The sequence below is a fragment of the Ambystoma mexicanum genome, chromosome 3q, assembly GCF_040938575.1.
Source record: "Ambystoma mexicanum isolate Mex_15411 chromosome 3q, UKY_AmexF1_1, whole genome shotgun sequence".
NCBI classification, from domain to species: Eukaryota; Metazoa; Chordata; class Amphibia; order Caudata; family Ambystomatidae; genus Ambystoma; species Ambystoma mexicanum.
The window spans coordinates 285,143,373-285,158,263 of record NC_090926.1 but is presented as its reverse complement, the minus strand read 5'-3'; the positions used below and the strand labels follow the sequence as shown (position 1 = coordinate 285,158,263).

The 14,891-nt window shown below is 44.8% G+C and overlaps 1 protein-coding gene across 1 annotated transcript in view; it reads left to right on the top strand.

Moving 5' to 3' along the window:
• RAB5B (RAB5B, member RAS oncogene family) overlaps positions 1-14,891 on the top strand; it is a 416,704-nt gene that overhangs the window by 280,429 nt on the left and 121,384 nt on the right. Inside the window, exons 3-5 of the mRNA XM_069653782.1 lie at positions 1,622-1,773; positions 3,083-3,205; positions 4,254-4,347. Of these exons, the coding sequence (XP_069509883.1) occupies positions 1,622-1,773; positions 3,083-3,205; positions 4,254-4,347 (369 nt within the window). The remainder of the gene's footprint in view (positions 1-1,621; positions 1,774-3,082; positions 3,206-4,253; positions 4,348-14,891) is intronic.

Sequence of the window (14,891 nt, the reverse complement as noted above, 5' to 3'; positions counted from 1 at the left end):
TAAGAAGTCACACTACCAGCTGCACCTCCTCAGAGGTATTCTTCCTTTCCTCTCCTTCCCCCAGAAGCTCACTGTCCGCAGAGCTCTGGTTCTCACTAGGCTGGACTACTGCAACAGCCTCTTTCTAAATCTGCCTGCTTCTACTCTCCGCCCTCTGTGACTCATCCAGAACAGGACTGCGAGACTTGTCCTTGGCCTCAAGCCCAGGGATCGTATCTCTCCAGGACTGAAATCTCTGCACTAGCTCCCATTGCCTGCAGGGGTTTAATTTCAAAATCGTCTGCATTTTCAACAAGGCCTTCTTGGGCCTGTGGCCTCCATACCTGCAACTCTCTCTTCCTAAATATCTTCCTTCTCGAGCTCTTCGCTCTTCCGCCTCCAACTCCCTCAGGGTCAGTCGCTTCTCCAAGCAATGAGTTGGTGGTAGATCTCCTTCGTCGGCTGGGAACAGCCTCCCTGCCTCGCTGAAATTTGAGGAGAACCATCTCTGGTTCCGGAAACACCTCAAAACCTTCCTCTTTACCTCGGCTTTCTCTCCTCCTCTCCCCTGCTGACTTCCTGGCTGAAACTATACTGATTACCTGGCCACCCTCGGATCTCGGGCCCAGGTTCCCTCCCCCGCAGGTTACTCACCTGCACAGCCTCCATGGCAACCCCTGCAATTGGGTACTGTTCTCTGTATCCTTGCAGTCCCCCACAAGCACTTGACACCTGATATCTGAACTTACCCTTGCACTTGCCACCAGCTGGCCCTACTTCTCTCATTATTTATCTTTTACCCGATGTACTGCACTGTTCCCCCCCACTCTGCACTTTTCCTCTTCTCCCTTCCCCCGCAGTTGGGCGATCTGAATAGCATCTGGCCTAGTAGGATCGTTGTCTGTCTTCCCTCTGTTTCCCCCTCCCTTGCCGCGTTGCGCCTTGAAGCACTTGTGTATAGGCGCGTTATAAATGCCATATATCATATCAATCTTGCCTAACATAAGGGCTGGTGGAATAATATCTGCCAGACACACAGAACTGAACACTGTATGGCTACATATCTCGATGCCATTCCCAAACACAATACGAAATGGGCTCCTTTTTATCAATTACTTGATTTTCATAACATGTCTTCACATGGCTCATGCAGCTTTTCTCTTTGTTTGTAGCACACTCATTTTATACCATGCTAGTACTTGCTGTATAATTTCTAATTGATGAATGAGCAAACTTGTTAACTGTGCCCTCTCCCCAGCCCTCATTCCTTTTGTATCGTGACTGTCTTTTGCCGTTCCCCAGTAAATCCGAAGATTAATTGTTTATCCACTCTTATGCAAATAACGTATCTATGAACGATTATTTTATTTTCTTCATGGCTTGATTTTGTTCATCTAATCCTACTGCTCTTATGCACTTACCAAATCTCCGGTTTATAGCGTTATTGTCTCGCCATACATTAGGCCTCCATTTTTCATTACATCGTTCTTTCTGTTAAAGGCAATTATTCCAATGTTTTGTGGTTCATTTACTAAATCTTAATCCAAATTTTGAAACTAAAATAAAAAATGTTATATCATATCAAGGGGAGATGGTTTAATTTTTTCTTGTGCTCTGATAGTATTCCTTATGTCCCTCGTAGCGGCATTCCTCACACAGTCTGTGTGTCTGGATGATACGACAGTGAAATTTGAGATCTGGGACACAGCCGGCCAGGAGCGATACCACAGTCTGGCTCCTATGTACTACAGAGGCGCCCAAGCGGCCATTGTGGTGTACGACATCACCAACCAGGTATTTAATAATTGGCAGAACTGGCTGATGATAATGCTTCCCTGCCTATGCTTTTGCATGTGATGATTGGATTGCTGCACCACAGGCACTGGTGAAAGAGTTTCGTGGAATCTAAGGGTGTGCAGCCCTTGGCTCTGTGCTGTAGCACACCAAAAGGGGCCAGAGGATCCTGGAGAAAATGGAGGCAGCATGGCTCCTACTCAGTGGGCCAATGCATTGAGCAGAATCGAGCATTTCGAGGCTCTTTCGCAGATTGACATATTTGCCTTTCTTGTCCTCAAATTGATGGTGATCCTTGGACATTCACTTTCATCTATTGGTGTTCTTTACAGGAAATACATGAAGAGGCCCTCATGTCAGTACTTTAAGTTGAATAGGAAATCGAGGAGGTGCCCAACAAGTCACTAAGAAATAGTTGGTGGTGCCTTTTGAAGTTCCTGGCATAGCCAAAGATTCGATAGACGTGACTGACGCCTATTTGAATATATGATTGGCCTAATGGATGCAGTCGAGTTTTCATAATTGGCACGAAAGGATTCAAATCTATGTTTAAAAAAGGAATGTTAGATAGAACTAATTAGTAGTCACAAAATAGACTGAAATATATGTATTCAATATAAATCGCATTCAAATCCAAATAGGTGTGCTCGTGTTAATAAAATCCATGATCCTTAAGTATAATCGGTTACAGAAATGTAGCAATGCATACTTTGTATTAATGTTTCCCATTAGAAGATTGCAAAGCAAATAATGTCGCTGCATGTGTATGAGAGTAGGTGGTGTGACTCGGAAGCTGGGATGATGGTAATACCAGGAGTGCAACATTGTCACTCATCTTTTCATTGACAGCTAGTGTGGGGCAATCTGGTCAGGTGCCCTGGCAGAGCCCGGGGTCTAGAGCAATTTTTGGAGAGCTGCAGGAGTAAGCCCAGGAGAGTCACAGCCCACTTAAAACCCTGCTCATGCCTTTAACACTAACCCTTACAATTCCTCGCATATCACTATTAGTATATTGCAGGGTGTGTTGTAGTCTTGAGTGCTTGATTTGTATCTCTATGCCAGTGCTGGAACACTGGTAAAAATACGACATCAAAAGCCCCATGAAATTTGTGTGCAATTACTTGTGTGCAGTTTCTTCGTGCGCGTTCCAAAGCTTTCTTTGGCCCATGAAACTATTAATGCCATTACTTGGTGGGTGTTTTTTGTTTTTCCTGCAAAAGGGTGCTTTTTCAGTCAGCTCTGTGAAGATTGTGCAGCCACCATTGTGATAAGCCGGTGACACTGCCTGATTTTACCCTCCTTTTTGTAGGAAACCTTTGCACGAGCAAAGACCTGGGTAAAGGAGCTGCAGCGCCAAGCTAGCCCTAACATAGTGATTGCCCTGGCAGGGAACAAGGCTGACCTTGCCAACAAGCGCATGGTGGAATATGAGGTGAGTGAAGGAAAGAGTCGGACTGCATTATAGTGGGCACATCTATGCTACCCTTTTCTCACAGCGGATGCTGTCCCTTGAATAGAAGCACATATGGGCTGCCGGTGGTTTAGTAAAAAGTCTGTTGAAATGGCACAGCATGGGTGATGATTGCATGGAGTGGTTGAAGTGGAGTAGGTGAAGTGAGCCCCATGTGGATGAGGCATGCATGCAATGGGTGAAGTGAGCAGCGCGGGGATAAAGGAGGCATAAATTGAATGTGGCAGGTTCTCAGACTATGTAAAGCGGGTTACATGATGTCTAAATGGGTCACACAGGGGGCAGGGGCGGGGGGTAGAATAGTTGGAACAGAGTGGTTAAGGTCGATAAGAGTAGGTTGGAGAGGGAAATAGTGGTGCTAGGATACAGAGAGTGGATGAGGAAGACTTGGCGTTATTGTCCAGTTTTATTTAGAAAGCATGATGTTAAACTAATTTGTCTTAAATACTTGGCAGAGAACCTCCAAAACACTTGTAGATGTTATTTATAAGTTGATCATGTTATTGATCAATTGCGGCTAAGGAGACAATATTTACTACTAGTTTTCGAATCTGGTTGGGAAATGGTGCTCACAAGTAGTTTTAACTTGATCCACGATTCCACTATTTGTATTGATGGCCCCTGGCCTCCGCGCATGGCCGGATTTCTTGTTTTCATCTAGTTGCACCTCTGGTCCTCTACCATTGTTGCTGTTGCAGATCTTGTTCAGAGCTTCTGGGCTAGCTCCTCCAAGAAATGCGCCCATGGCATCCTGTCTAGTTTGAACGTTTGAGCAGGTTGGCGGCCCTTGGAGAGTCACATGATCAACTGAGGCAAATGGTGCAACGTCCAGGGGTACCGAGGTCCCTTCTCTCCAAGTTTGCATTGCCTGCCGTGTCTTTACATACTGTCCATTTGCAGTTTCAACCCTTTCTCTGTAGCCTATGCAGTGAAATAAAATACATTCCCATTTTAAGTGTTTTGCTTTTACTAACTACTGTTTAAAAGGATGCTTTTGCTTGTTTTTAAGGAGGCCCAAGCATATGCAGATGATAACAGCCTGCTGTTTATGGAGACTTCTGCCAAGACTGCCATGAATGTGAATGATCTCTTCCTGGCGATAGGTGAGTATGTTCTATTGTAGAACCTATAGCTGAATAACATCGTATACGGTTTACTAAAGTGACGTGACTTCAGCTGAAAGCTGTGCAGTGTCATGTGGGAGGCACGTGATTGGGGAAAGCTCGGTGGAATTTAGTGGTTCATTAAAGTGTGATGGTGTTGGACGTGTTTTTTTGTTTGTTTTTTTGCTCGTGTTTCGGGCGTGGTGGGAATGGTGGGTGGCAGGGAAGAGGATTTTTTCATGGCTGCATGGGATAGTCCTCAATGAATAAAATGCACTGCTGTAGTGATTGGAAAATAAAAGCAAGACTTTTAATTCGTTTTTACACTGGGAGTCTGTTACATATACATTCATTACCCTGCCATCCAGTGGTTTTATGCAGACTTAAGTATTTAACTGGTAAAAACTGTGGGTGTCGGCCATGTTTTTCTGTAGTGTAGCCTTACATTTGATGTACGTCCATCATACGCATGAAACACCTTCATATGACGCAGTTCTCTTAAATTATATTTTGTTTTTGAGTACTGGAGTAGTGCTGCTCACAGTATTGTAATTAACAGGCATTACGAATGACCAACTCAGTCTTTCTCATTTAATCAACTGCAGAACCAGGGGCGTATCTGGCGTGGCAGGTTTGGGGAGGTCAAACTTTTGTAAAAGACATGTTTTTATTTTTTAATTTAACTAGAAATGTATTCCCCCTTACACATTTTCTTAAATAATGGGTTGAAATTGTACATTTCACAGCAGTAACTTTAGAACAAAATAAGTAGCAGGTTAGAATGTACACTCTGCTATGCACAGGAGGACACATGAAACCCTCCAATATATGGCAGGTCACCAACAGTAGAAAGGAACGTTTTGTAAACTGTGTTGATGCTGTCTATCCCCAAAATAAATCACAAGGCCTCTCTCCCCAATATATGCCAGCATTGCCCCACATTCAAGCAAGTTATCCCTAAACCAGGTCTGTCCCTCTTACATGCCTTTTTCGCCCAAAGAACGTAATCAAGCTGGTCTCCAAAATACATGCCTGCATTGCACTTGTAAAACCCATGTTCATGCTGCTAGTGGCCAAAAGAGGGCCTGCCTCAACAATATATGCTCACGCTGCCCACCTTTCATGCGGCTAGTTCCCAAGTCAAAACCTGCAGTCTGTCGTAATATATGCCGACGCTGACACCAGTAATGAATCATGTCCCTTGCAGTGCCCACACACTTGACCTATGGGCCAGACACACACTCATATACACATATGTACACAAATACATTCACAGAAACACACATGTAAAAAAAATGGAACTCTACTTTTGTTTTCTTTGAGTCCAACAGCCAGGAATGGTTAATTATTTCACACGTGACATTGGAAAACTTGATATTTCCATGAACTGTCCAATACGTCATAATGGGTTCAAGACTTGGGCCTGCCCACAAGAGCCTTTGTGAAAAATATAGCTGCTTGTAGTAAGCTGACCTGAATGCTCTCTCCTTAGCCAGCTCTTTCAAGGCATTAGGATTTGTACTACGCATCCTAAACACCACACACTCCAATGGTCGAATTCTCGATTGGCTTGCTGAATTGAACTGCAATGTGGACATCATCTCCAATCGGCCCTGCCCCTGGACGGACCACAACATCATTTTATTCACAATTCCTGTGTCCAACTTCCCCCTTTCTGCAGCCCCACCCCTCCCCCAACTTCTTCCTGCAGCATCAAAAACATTACCAAAGCCTGCATCCTGCCATTGCTGGATGATTTAAACACACACTCACACTCACACTCTTGTTGACCAATATAGCTGTTCACTCACGCTATCAACTCAATGGCCCCCCTCACCCAGTGGAAAGCTAAAGCTATTTCGCACAACAACGCATGGTTCTCTCCCAAGAAAGTGAATCCAGCTCCATTATGCGTGAGCTTGATTTGCAGCCCTCCCTGCCCTCCAACTGTACCCTGGACACCACCTGCTATGCTATCATCCAAAATAGCCTACTACTGAAAATTAGAAATACTCCAAAAAAAGATATGCAACAAAATCTCCACGGACAAGGCCACTCCCGATGCCTCACCTACCAGGTCCCATTCACCCCTACAGAATCCTCCCACCTTTAGGTTTAAACCCATTACAGGACTGGAGTACATTCAGATCGTCAAAGGCCTTTTACCTTCCCACTGCCAGGGAGATATCTGTACAGCAGCATTGATTAAGGACTGTGCCGAACCTTTGGCACCCTTCATTGCCACACTGATCAATGCCTCCTGCTCAGTTACCTCTACCCTCAAGGATGCCTGGGTCCTTATTCGGCTTAAAAAACCTACCTTGGTCCCCAATATCCCTACAAACTACCACCCCATCACCACTGTACCCTTCCTCTTCAAAATCTTCGATCAAGTGGCTTACCTTCAGATCCAGCACTACTTGGAATCCAACAACCTCCTGGGGCCAGCGCCAATCTGGCCCTGGGTAAGGTGCAAAATCTGCTCTGCTGGGTTGGAGTTAAAGATTCAACTGAATTAAATCAAGGATGCTGGCAAACCAGCCCTCCTCTTGCTGCTAGACCTGTCAGCTGCCTTTGACTTGGACCACCAAATATTATGTTGACAGCTTGCATCAGCAGCTCACTTCTCCCCAGATGCTACACATGGATGTTCTCCTTCCTATCCTTCTCCCCCTCACTAGTGACTGCGATACCGACACGACAACCTGCAATCAGTTGTTCACACCATGTAGGTTTGGATGGCGGACCACCTTCTGTGTTTCAATGATGAAAAGACAGAAAGTCTTAACTGACCAAACTAAACCAATCCTACAAGTCTTTCACCATTGATGGCATCACAATACAGGTCTGCAGCAATGTCAAGACCTTGGGTGTCTACATTGACTCTACCATGCCATTATCCAGGCAGGTTAACACAATGGCCTTGTCTGCCGTACACATCTCCAAACTAAAAACAGCAGCAGACCCTTCCTTACAGTGGAAAACTGTTACCATTGCCAGAGCCTTCATGGTTTTAAGATTCTACTATTGCATCGCCTTATTTGCAGGGACCTCACAGCACAACATCAACAAATAGCAAATCATTCAAAATAGTGCTCTTAGAGCAGCACTCAAATAGCCATAAGCGGTAGCATATCTCAGCGGCAAGAAAATGTGTACACTGACTACCCATCCCTGAGCGTTTCTTTAAATCCTATTACACACAAATGCCTTGCCAACAGAGCCCCAGCTTATCTCTCCCAGAAATACTCCTAAACGCAATCTACCAGACGCACCTGCTCCTCATACTCTCACCAACTCACCATCCCAAGCTACAGGCATAAGAGAGCGGGGGGGGGGGGGTCTTGTTTCCCGGTTACTGCCTCTTAAGATTTGGAACTGTTTACCGCTTTCTCTTAGAGCTCAACATGTTCCTGGGTGTTCGGAAACATCCCAAGACTTGACTTTTCTCTGCAAACCTACCCCTTGTGTGAGCCCAACCACTTACCTATGTACACTGGTACTCTGCCCATGTAAATGTTATGTTATTTGGCTTTATATAGCGCCCTATATGTAATTGGTATGACCTCAAAGCGCTGGTAGGTTGCACGCCCTCAGGGACCGAAATCCAGGTCAGTAGAGCGAGTAGAGAGAGTTAGTGGCGTAGGGTGCATGGGTGCACCAGTTATGTGTGCAGCTGGTGTAATTGCCTGATGGTAGCTGCACCCTAGCATTAGGTGTGGTGGTGGAGATATCAGTTGAATGTGTGCAATCTGATAGGTGGACATCCAGACCGGGTTCTGGCTGCGTTAGGCCTGTAGGACGCTTATGTGAGCAGCTAGGCCGGTTTGTCATGGGATATAGCTGCGTTTTATTAGAGTGATGAGGTGATCGTGGGGTAGTGTTCGTATGTGAGCAGCTAGGCCGTATTTATCCAGGGGTATAGCTGCACGCTAATTGAGTGATGTTGTAGAGTAGAGAGTAAGCGTAGTGATGATATGATGGTTCAAGAATAAAGCACCTAAGCATAATGTGCTTCGAAGCAAGTGGTGAGGCACGGACAGTAGGGACATGCCAGGAATGGTTCATGAGGACCGGGATGGCTGGGTACACATCGTGGGGAGCTGTTGTAGGGACAAACAGCAGGCATGCGGATATGAGTAAGTAATCATCTCTGCCTTGTCTGTATGTACCAGAAGACATGTAACAAAGTTATCACATCTTCTTGTCTATGTACCAGCGCCTTGATGCCCAAGGGTTTAGTGCATAAATAAATAAATGTTTGAAAAAGGGTCAAAACCTTGCGCACAACATTTGCACATCCAACAGTCATCTGTAACACTTAAGGAAAGCTGAGATTTTTTAGAGGAATTGGCTACCCCTGCATTGTTTGCCATGCCTTGTGGCAGGGACACAACTACACAGAAACATCAAGGGCGGGGGTAGACGATTCCTTCAAATGGTGTCTTTGACTATTGCTAGTTTATGGACCATGTCCATCTTCATTTTACCGTAATCCCTTATAAGATTGAGTGACACTTCAGTTGGAGTGTGTTTGAGGTGTCGGTGGGCAGTCAGAAGAGAAGTCCTGGGCAAGTGAGTTGAAACTGTGGGTCCTGAATTTGTGCCATGGCACTGTGTCACCTTAATTAGCATCATTTAGCCTAACATCCTACAATATGGTATAATAAGGCATAACAGCTGGAGAAATAATGTTTTTCATGGCTATAAACAAATAATTGTGACCAACTGTGGTGTTTCCAAAGTGAATATTTTTGTCCATAGTTATTGGGGAAGACATTGGAACAATAACTACCTCCAAAATCATTCTACCTCATACCCCACACAACTCTAGCATCAAAACAGCACAGCTTACTCAATGGAACATTCATCAGCTTTAGAAACGCTTCTACACTAAACTTCCTTATACAGCACAGTAACCACAAATAGAACACCACATCACTCTATACTCCTTAAACACCACTAGATGGGACACCAGTGACAGCCAGAGAAACAGTTTACATTAGCAACCCGGAGCGTATATTAATCACTGCTCCTAACAATTCACTAAATATCTAATGCTTCCACTCCATAGATAGCCCCATTTTTCAGACCTGCACTTAACATTGCTGCAAAGTAAATGCACCATGCTACCCCTGATCCTACGTTTATCGCCTACCCACCCCTTTTGCAGATCATGGAGCAGCAAAAACCTGTAAAGGCAGGAGAAGGTGTGTGATGCAACACTAAGTAACATAACCTAACATATGAAAGAGTTCACTCATTCACCTGTGGGGCAGTACTCTAGCTGGTTTGAGAAACCAAAAGATGTCTCGCCTACTAGTCCCCGGGGATCTCTCAGGTGGCCAGGGCACGGCCATCGTACAATCTGCCATGGGTAAAAATTGACGACCTACAAAATAAAATTCAGAATCACTACAAAGCCCTGCCCCACCAACACCTGCCCTCCTGACAGTCCCGACTCCTTCGAGCCCACTCAACCTATTCTCATTCCGAGACATCACGGAATGAGAAGTCATCAACCTCCTTAAACACCTCAAACCATCTATGTGTAAAGGCGACATCTGCCCACCTAAGATCATCAAGTACTGCATCAATTCCCTCGCCCATCTTCTGACGGCCTTCATTAACGCATCCTTTAAAACGGGCATCGTTCCTGCAAGCCTCAAAGAAGCTTGGGTACGCCCCCTCCTAAAAATGAAACCTACTCTAGACACTGCACAGCCCAACAACTACCGGTCCACAAGCACTGTCCCTTTCCTCCTCAAAATTCTGGACAAAGTAGCCCACACCCAAATCCAACACTTTCTGGAAACTAGTTCTATCTTAGGGAAAAGGCAATCAGGCTTCCGCAAAGGACATAGTACAGAAACTGCTTTGGTAGATCTAAAAAACCAAATCACTCAAATCATGGACAAAGCCAGCACTCCTTTTATTACTGGACCTCTCAGCTGCCTTCGATCTCGTAGATCATAAGACCCTCACCCACTCAGCCTAATTTTCCCAAGAAGCAGCCTCATGGATCACCTTCTTCCTTGAAGGAAGAGCAATGAAAGTATTCTCCGATATAGCCAATGCGCCCCCCCCCCCACCATCCACTGTGGAGTCCCCCAGGGATCATGCACAGCCCCCACACTGTACAACTTGTTCACAAAGCGTCTCTTCGACAAGCTAGACACACTTGGTATAACGTATACCAACTACGCTGACGACACTCGAGTACTCCTACCACTAACTGGCTCCTACAACCAAGATGCCAACGCACTACACCTAATCTATGCCACTATACAAGCCTGGATGGCGGCCAGTGGCCTTTGCCTCAATGGGGACAAGACCAAGATCATTATCCTCGGTAAAAAAGCCACGCTAGCCAAATTAGATAATCTATACTCCGACTTTAGCATAGACAGCACCATCATACCCGTTTCCACGTCTGTAAAGTTCCTAGGGGTCTACATAGACACTTTCTATGACTAGACAGGTCAGTGCCATTGCCTCAGCCCATACCATTAAGCTCATTAATGCTATAAAATCCTACCTATCCAAGCCTAATTGTCTCTCATAGGGACCAAACTTGACTATTGCAACAGCCTCTTAGCCGGTACTTCAGCGAAAAACCTAGATTCCAAATCACTCAAAATAATGCCCTAAGAGCAGCATTGAGCCTTCCTAAAAGGGACCATATCTCCCATGCAAGACAGGCCGCTCACTGGTTCCCTGTTAAAGACTGCATTACTTTCAAAATCCTTACTCTCACACACAAATGCCTCTCCCTCACAGCTCCCTCATACCTAACAGAGACCATCACAAGAACCACTTCCACACGCCCCACCCAAACTCTATATTCTAATCTATTGTACACCCCCCACACCAACAGGGCCAAAGCAGGTGGGTTAGGATTCCCCTACATAGCTGCCAAACTTTGGAACAGGCTCCCTACAGCACTCAGAGCAGAAACCTCCCTCCTGGCATTCCGCAAAAATCTAAAAAACTCTCTCTTCAACTATCACCCCCCCCCTCCTCACTGCATTGTCTGTATTTATCACTGTACAAAAAATGTATGCATATGTATGAACTGTAACTAAGTTTCTTTCTGTAACTAGTGCCACAATGCCCCTGGGCTGTTGCGCGCTATACACAAACAAATAAATGGATCACCTGGGTCAGGGGTCTTCAGGAAGAGGGGGTGAGGCGACTGATGGTGAGATGCGGTATTCCCTCCCTTTCCCGTACACTTAACCAATCCTATTCCATAGGATTCTCCGATGTCCCAGTCCCCCCCACCTTTTTACACGAACACTGAGCCGAGGAAGAGGGTGACTGAGAGTAAAGAGGCTAACCCTTACATATCGCATTGGACATGTCCCGCTAATCTGGTCAGGCAAAGTCAGGCCCTTGACTTTAAGTGTGCACATCTGATACCAATTGGCTCTCCTCACACGGATAAAAGGTGGAACATAGAGACACACTCTGAGCAAGGTGGAACACGAGTAAGAGCAGAACTTCCGGGACAAAGGCAGACCTACTGGAACAGAGCGACGGACTGAGGGACGAGAGCAACGGCTCGAGGGCCCTAGGAGTTCCCTGTAGGAGGTTTTTGCCTCCAAAAGGCCACAAAAGACACGTGGAGAAGGGCAAATGAAGGCCAGATTGGGTTTCTAGGGCGCCAGTGACCCTCCTGGGTAAACGGCAGAGTTGGGGAGGCGAGGCCAAGCCTGTGGTACTAAACTTGACTCGTAAATTGAAAATCTGTGAAGACAAGAAAGAAACGCACACAGGCGGTGGGTTGGCAAGCTATATGAAAGACTGGTGTGTGTTACGGAAAGATTGAAGATGCAACATTGTATTGCACAAGTGAAGGCTGCACGCGTGTGGATGAGACACGAAGAAAGGCAGACCTGTGAATGAACCTTGTAAGGATAGCTGTGTAACCAGCGATGCTGAGTAACGGGGTTGTCCGGTGGAAGGTAAGTAGCCCACTCGAAAGTCTCTGTGAAAGGTCAAGTGAATGAACTGTAAAAGTGAAGTGATCAAAATTAACCTTAATGAAAGAGGAGAGTAACAAGGTGAATGTTGCACTTTCCTGCTTGTGACCTAAAACTACCCAGACCAAGAAGCACTGGGGTTAACAACACAAAAACCTCCTTCTTGTACTGATTATGAAACTTGTATTATGTAACTAAGTATGCTGTCTGTAACAGCGCCACAATGCCTTCGGGCTGTTGCGTGCTTTATAAAAGTTAATAAATAAATCATTTAAAAAAAGTGTTGAACTGTGTCAAGTGGTCCTGCTGAGGTCTGTAGAGAAAGCCACACACATTCGAAAGTCTTCGACATCAGGAAACGGTCCGAGCCTGACTGAGGGAGACCGGAAGTGTAATAAGTTAGGGGAAGGGAACCCCTAACGGATGTAAATTAAGCTTGGGGAAGGGAGCCCCTGCAAGTGTTGTTGAACTGTTGCTTTGGAAGGTCTGAGCCCGACAGAGGGGGACCAACGTTAACTTTTTGTTGAAATATGTTTTGAAAGCTGGAGGGATAGACTTTAACGTGGAAGGCCAGGCGGGCCTCGATCCCCGTTTTGAACTCTTTGTGTTTAGGACCTGAGTCAGTGTGTCATCCCGCCTACGGGGACTGCCTTGCTGCTCGCTGTGTAACGTGCAGAGGAGAGCCGACTCAGCCACATCTATTCTTCATATTTAAACACTGCTTCACTTTACATACACATTCTCCTTCACACACTTTTGTACAAGAGATGGGGCAGGCATTAGGTTGTTATTATAGGCTATTTTGATTTGACTGACTCAACTAGGACTGTTTTATTTATTGTTTGATGGTCGAGACTACTCCCATACTAGTTATAGATCAAAGTAGGAGTTTTTCCAAACCCAGAAACTTAAATAAAGGTTTTACAAATTGTTTGCATCAGTGTCATAATCGTGGTACCCTGCCTCCCCTACAACGGCTCAAGCAACTTTGGTGATTGGCAGCAACAGGGGGGAAATTAATGTTTGTTCTGCCACAGTCAGTCTGCTATGCTAGAATGTCTGATCACTGACTGGCTGGTGAGACTGGATCTGCCTGTCGATGGAGTGTTCTGAGATAGAGCAAGAGCCACTACAAGAATGACGCAATTTGAAGTGATCGTCTTAAGGACGGCAGAGATGCACAAGGATTTTGTCTCCAATATCATTAAATCTGCCCCATTGTAAGGGAGGTTTTTTTTAGGTAGTGTGAACTTACTCAGTTCTAAGGACTCTAGTTTTTCCAGTTAATTCACAGAGATATTGAATCATTTGCCCCAGATCACATGGTTTGGTCAAGTAGTAAAGCCAGGATTTTCACCCACGCTGCAATTGTAGCACTTAAGCACATACTTTACAAGTCTTACTTGGTACACCTATTTAAGTGTTGGTAGTCCAGGGTAAGAAAACAAACTTCTATCGATTACTCTCTAAAGACACAAATTACATAGTAAAGAATCCTGAAAATGTGTAAACCTTGTATGTGAAAACTGTATAGAAACATGTTAAGCAATTCCTGCTTGCTTTGCTTTGCACATCCTGAATGGAAAACTACACTTCCCAGAAAGCAAAATAATACAAGTCTAAAAAATGGCCTGTTTTACATAACTATACTTTTCACACTGTAAGACGCACACTAAAACCAAGTATGTAATAAGGGGACAGAGTATAGATATTGTTTGTCACAACCCTCCAGGTTGCTGTTATGAGTGATGTTAAGAGCATTGGACTATCCACATAATAGCAAACCCTATTTATTTATTTTATTTTTTATTTTATTGGTTTATCACAAACCTTTACATTTTTTACAACAAAACACAACCCATCAAAAGAAAAACAAAACGACAAAAGATTTTTGTCGTTTCCACCCTCCTATAGAAACACCCCTCCCATCTGCTTTATCTTACAGTCTAGTCACTCTTCCTCATTGTTCATCAACTAACGGTAAATTCAGGCGATTTTCGATTATCATCAGAAAACGTGACAGTGGCAGTAACAATTTCATGTTCGAGCCTTGGAACATATTGGCCCACCATTCGTCAACACAAAGGGAGGGGTGATTCAAGATCCCAGGTGGATTGTCCTTTCAGATCGAAGTATCGTGCAAAATAGCACTAAATACTTAAGGGATTCCTTATCTTTAGCACATAGTGTGCACATTGGATTTATGATTTTGTTAAATTTCCATGAGCCCAGGCGTTCTTTGGTTTTAAATATGTTTAGACGCAACATCATAAAAACTCTCCGTGGCTGAGGATCTGGAAACAAGAGAACAAGAGATCTGGTAACGTTGTGGACAATTAAATGCCCGGACTTCGAGCGGTGCCTCACTCATCATTTTTGCAGCAGCTTGTTGAGTACAAGTTCGGATCCAATCCACACGCCAGATTTTTAATTTGGCGGCATTTGGGTTGTTATGAAGCATGTCTAAGCTGATTCCATATTCTTTCAGTATCCATTTTCATCTCTTAACCCACAATGACACCCTACTGTTATTCGTTGGTATTGAACAGTGAAAGATGT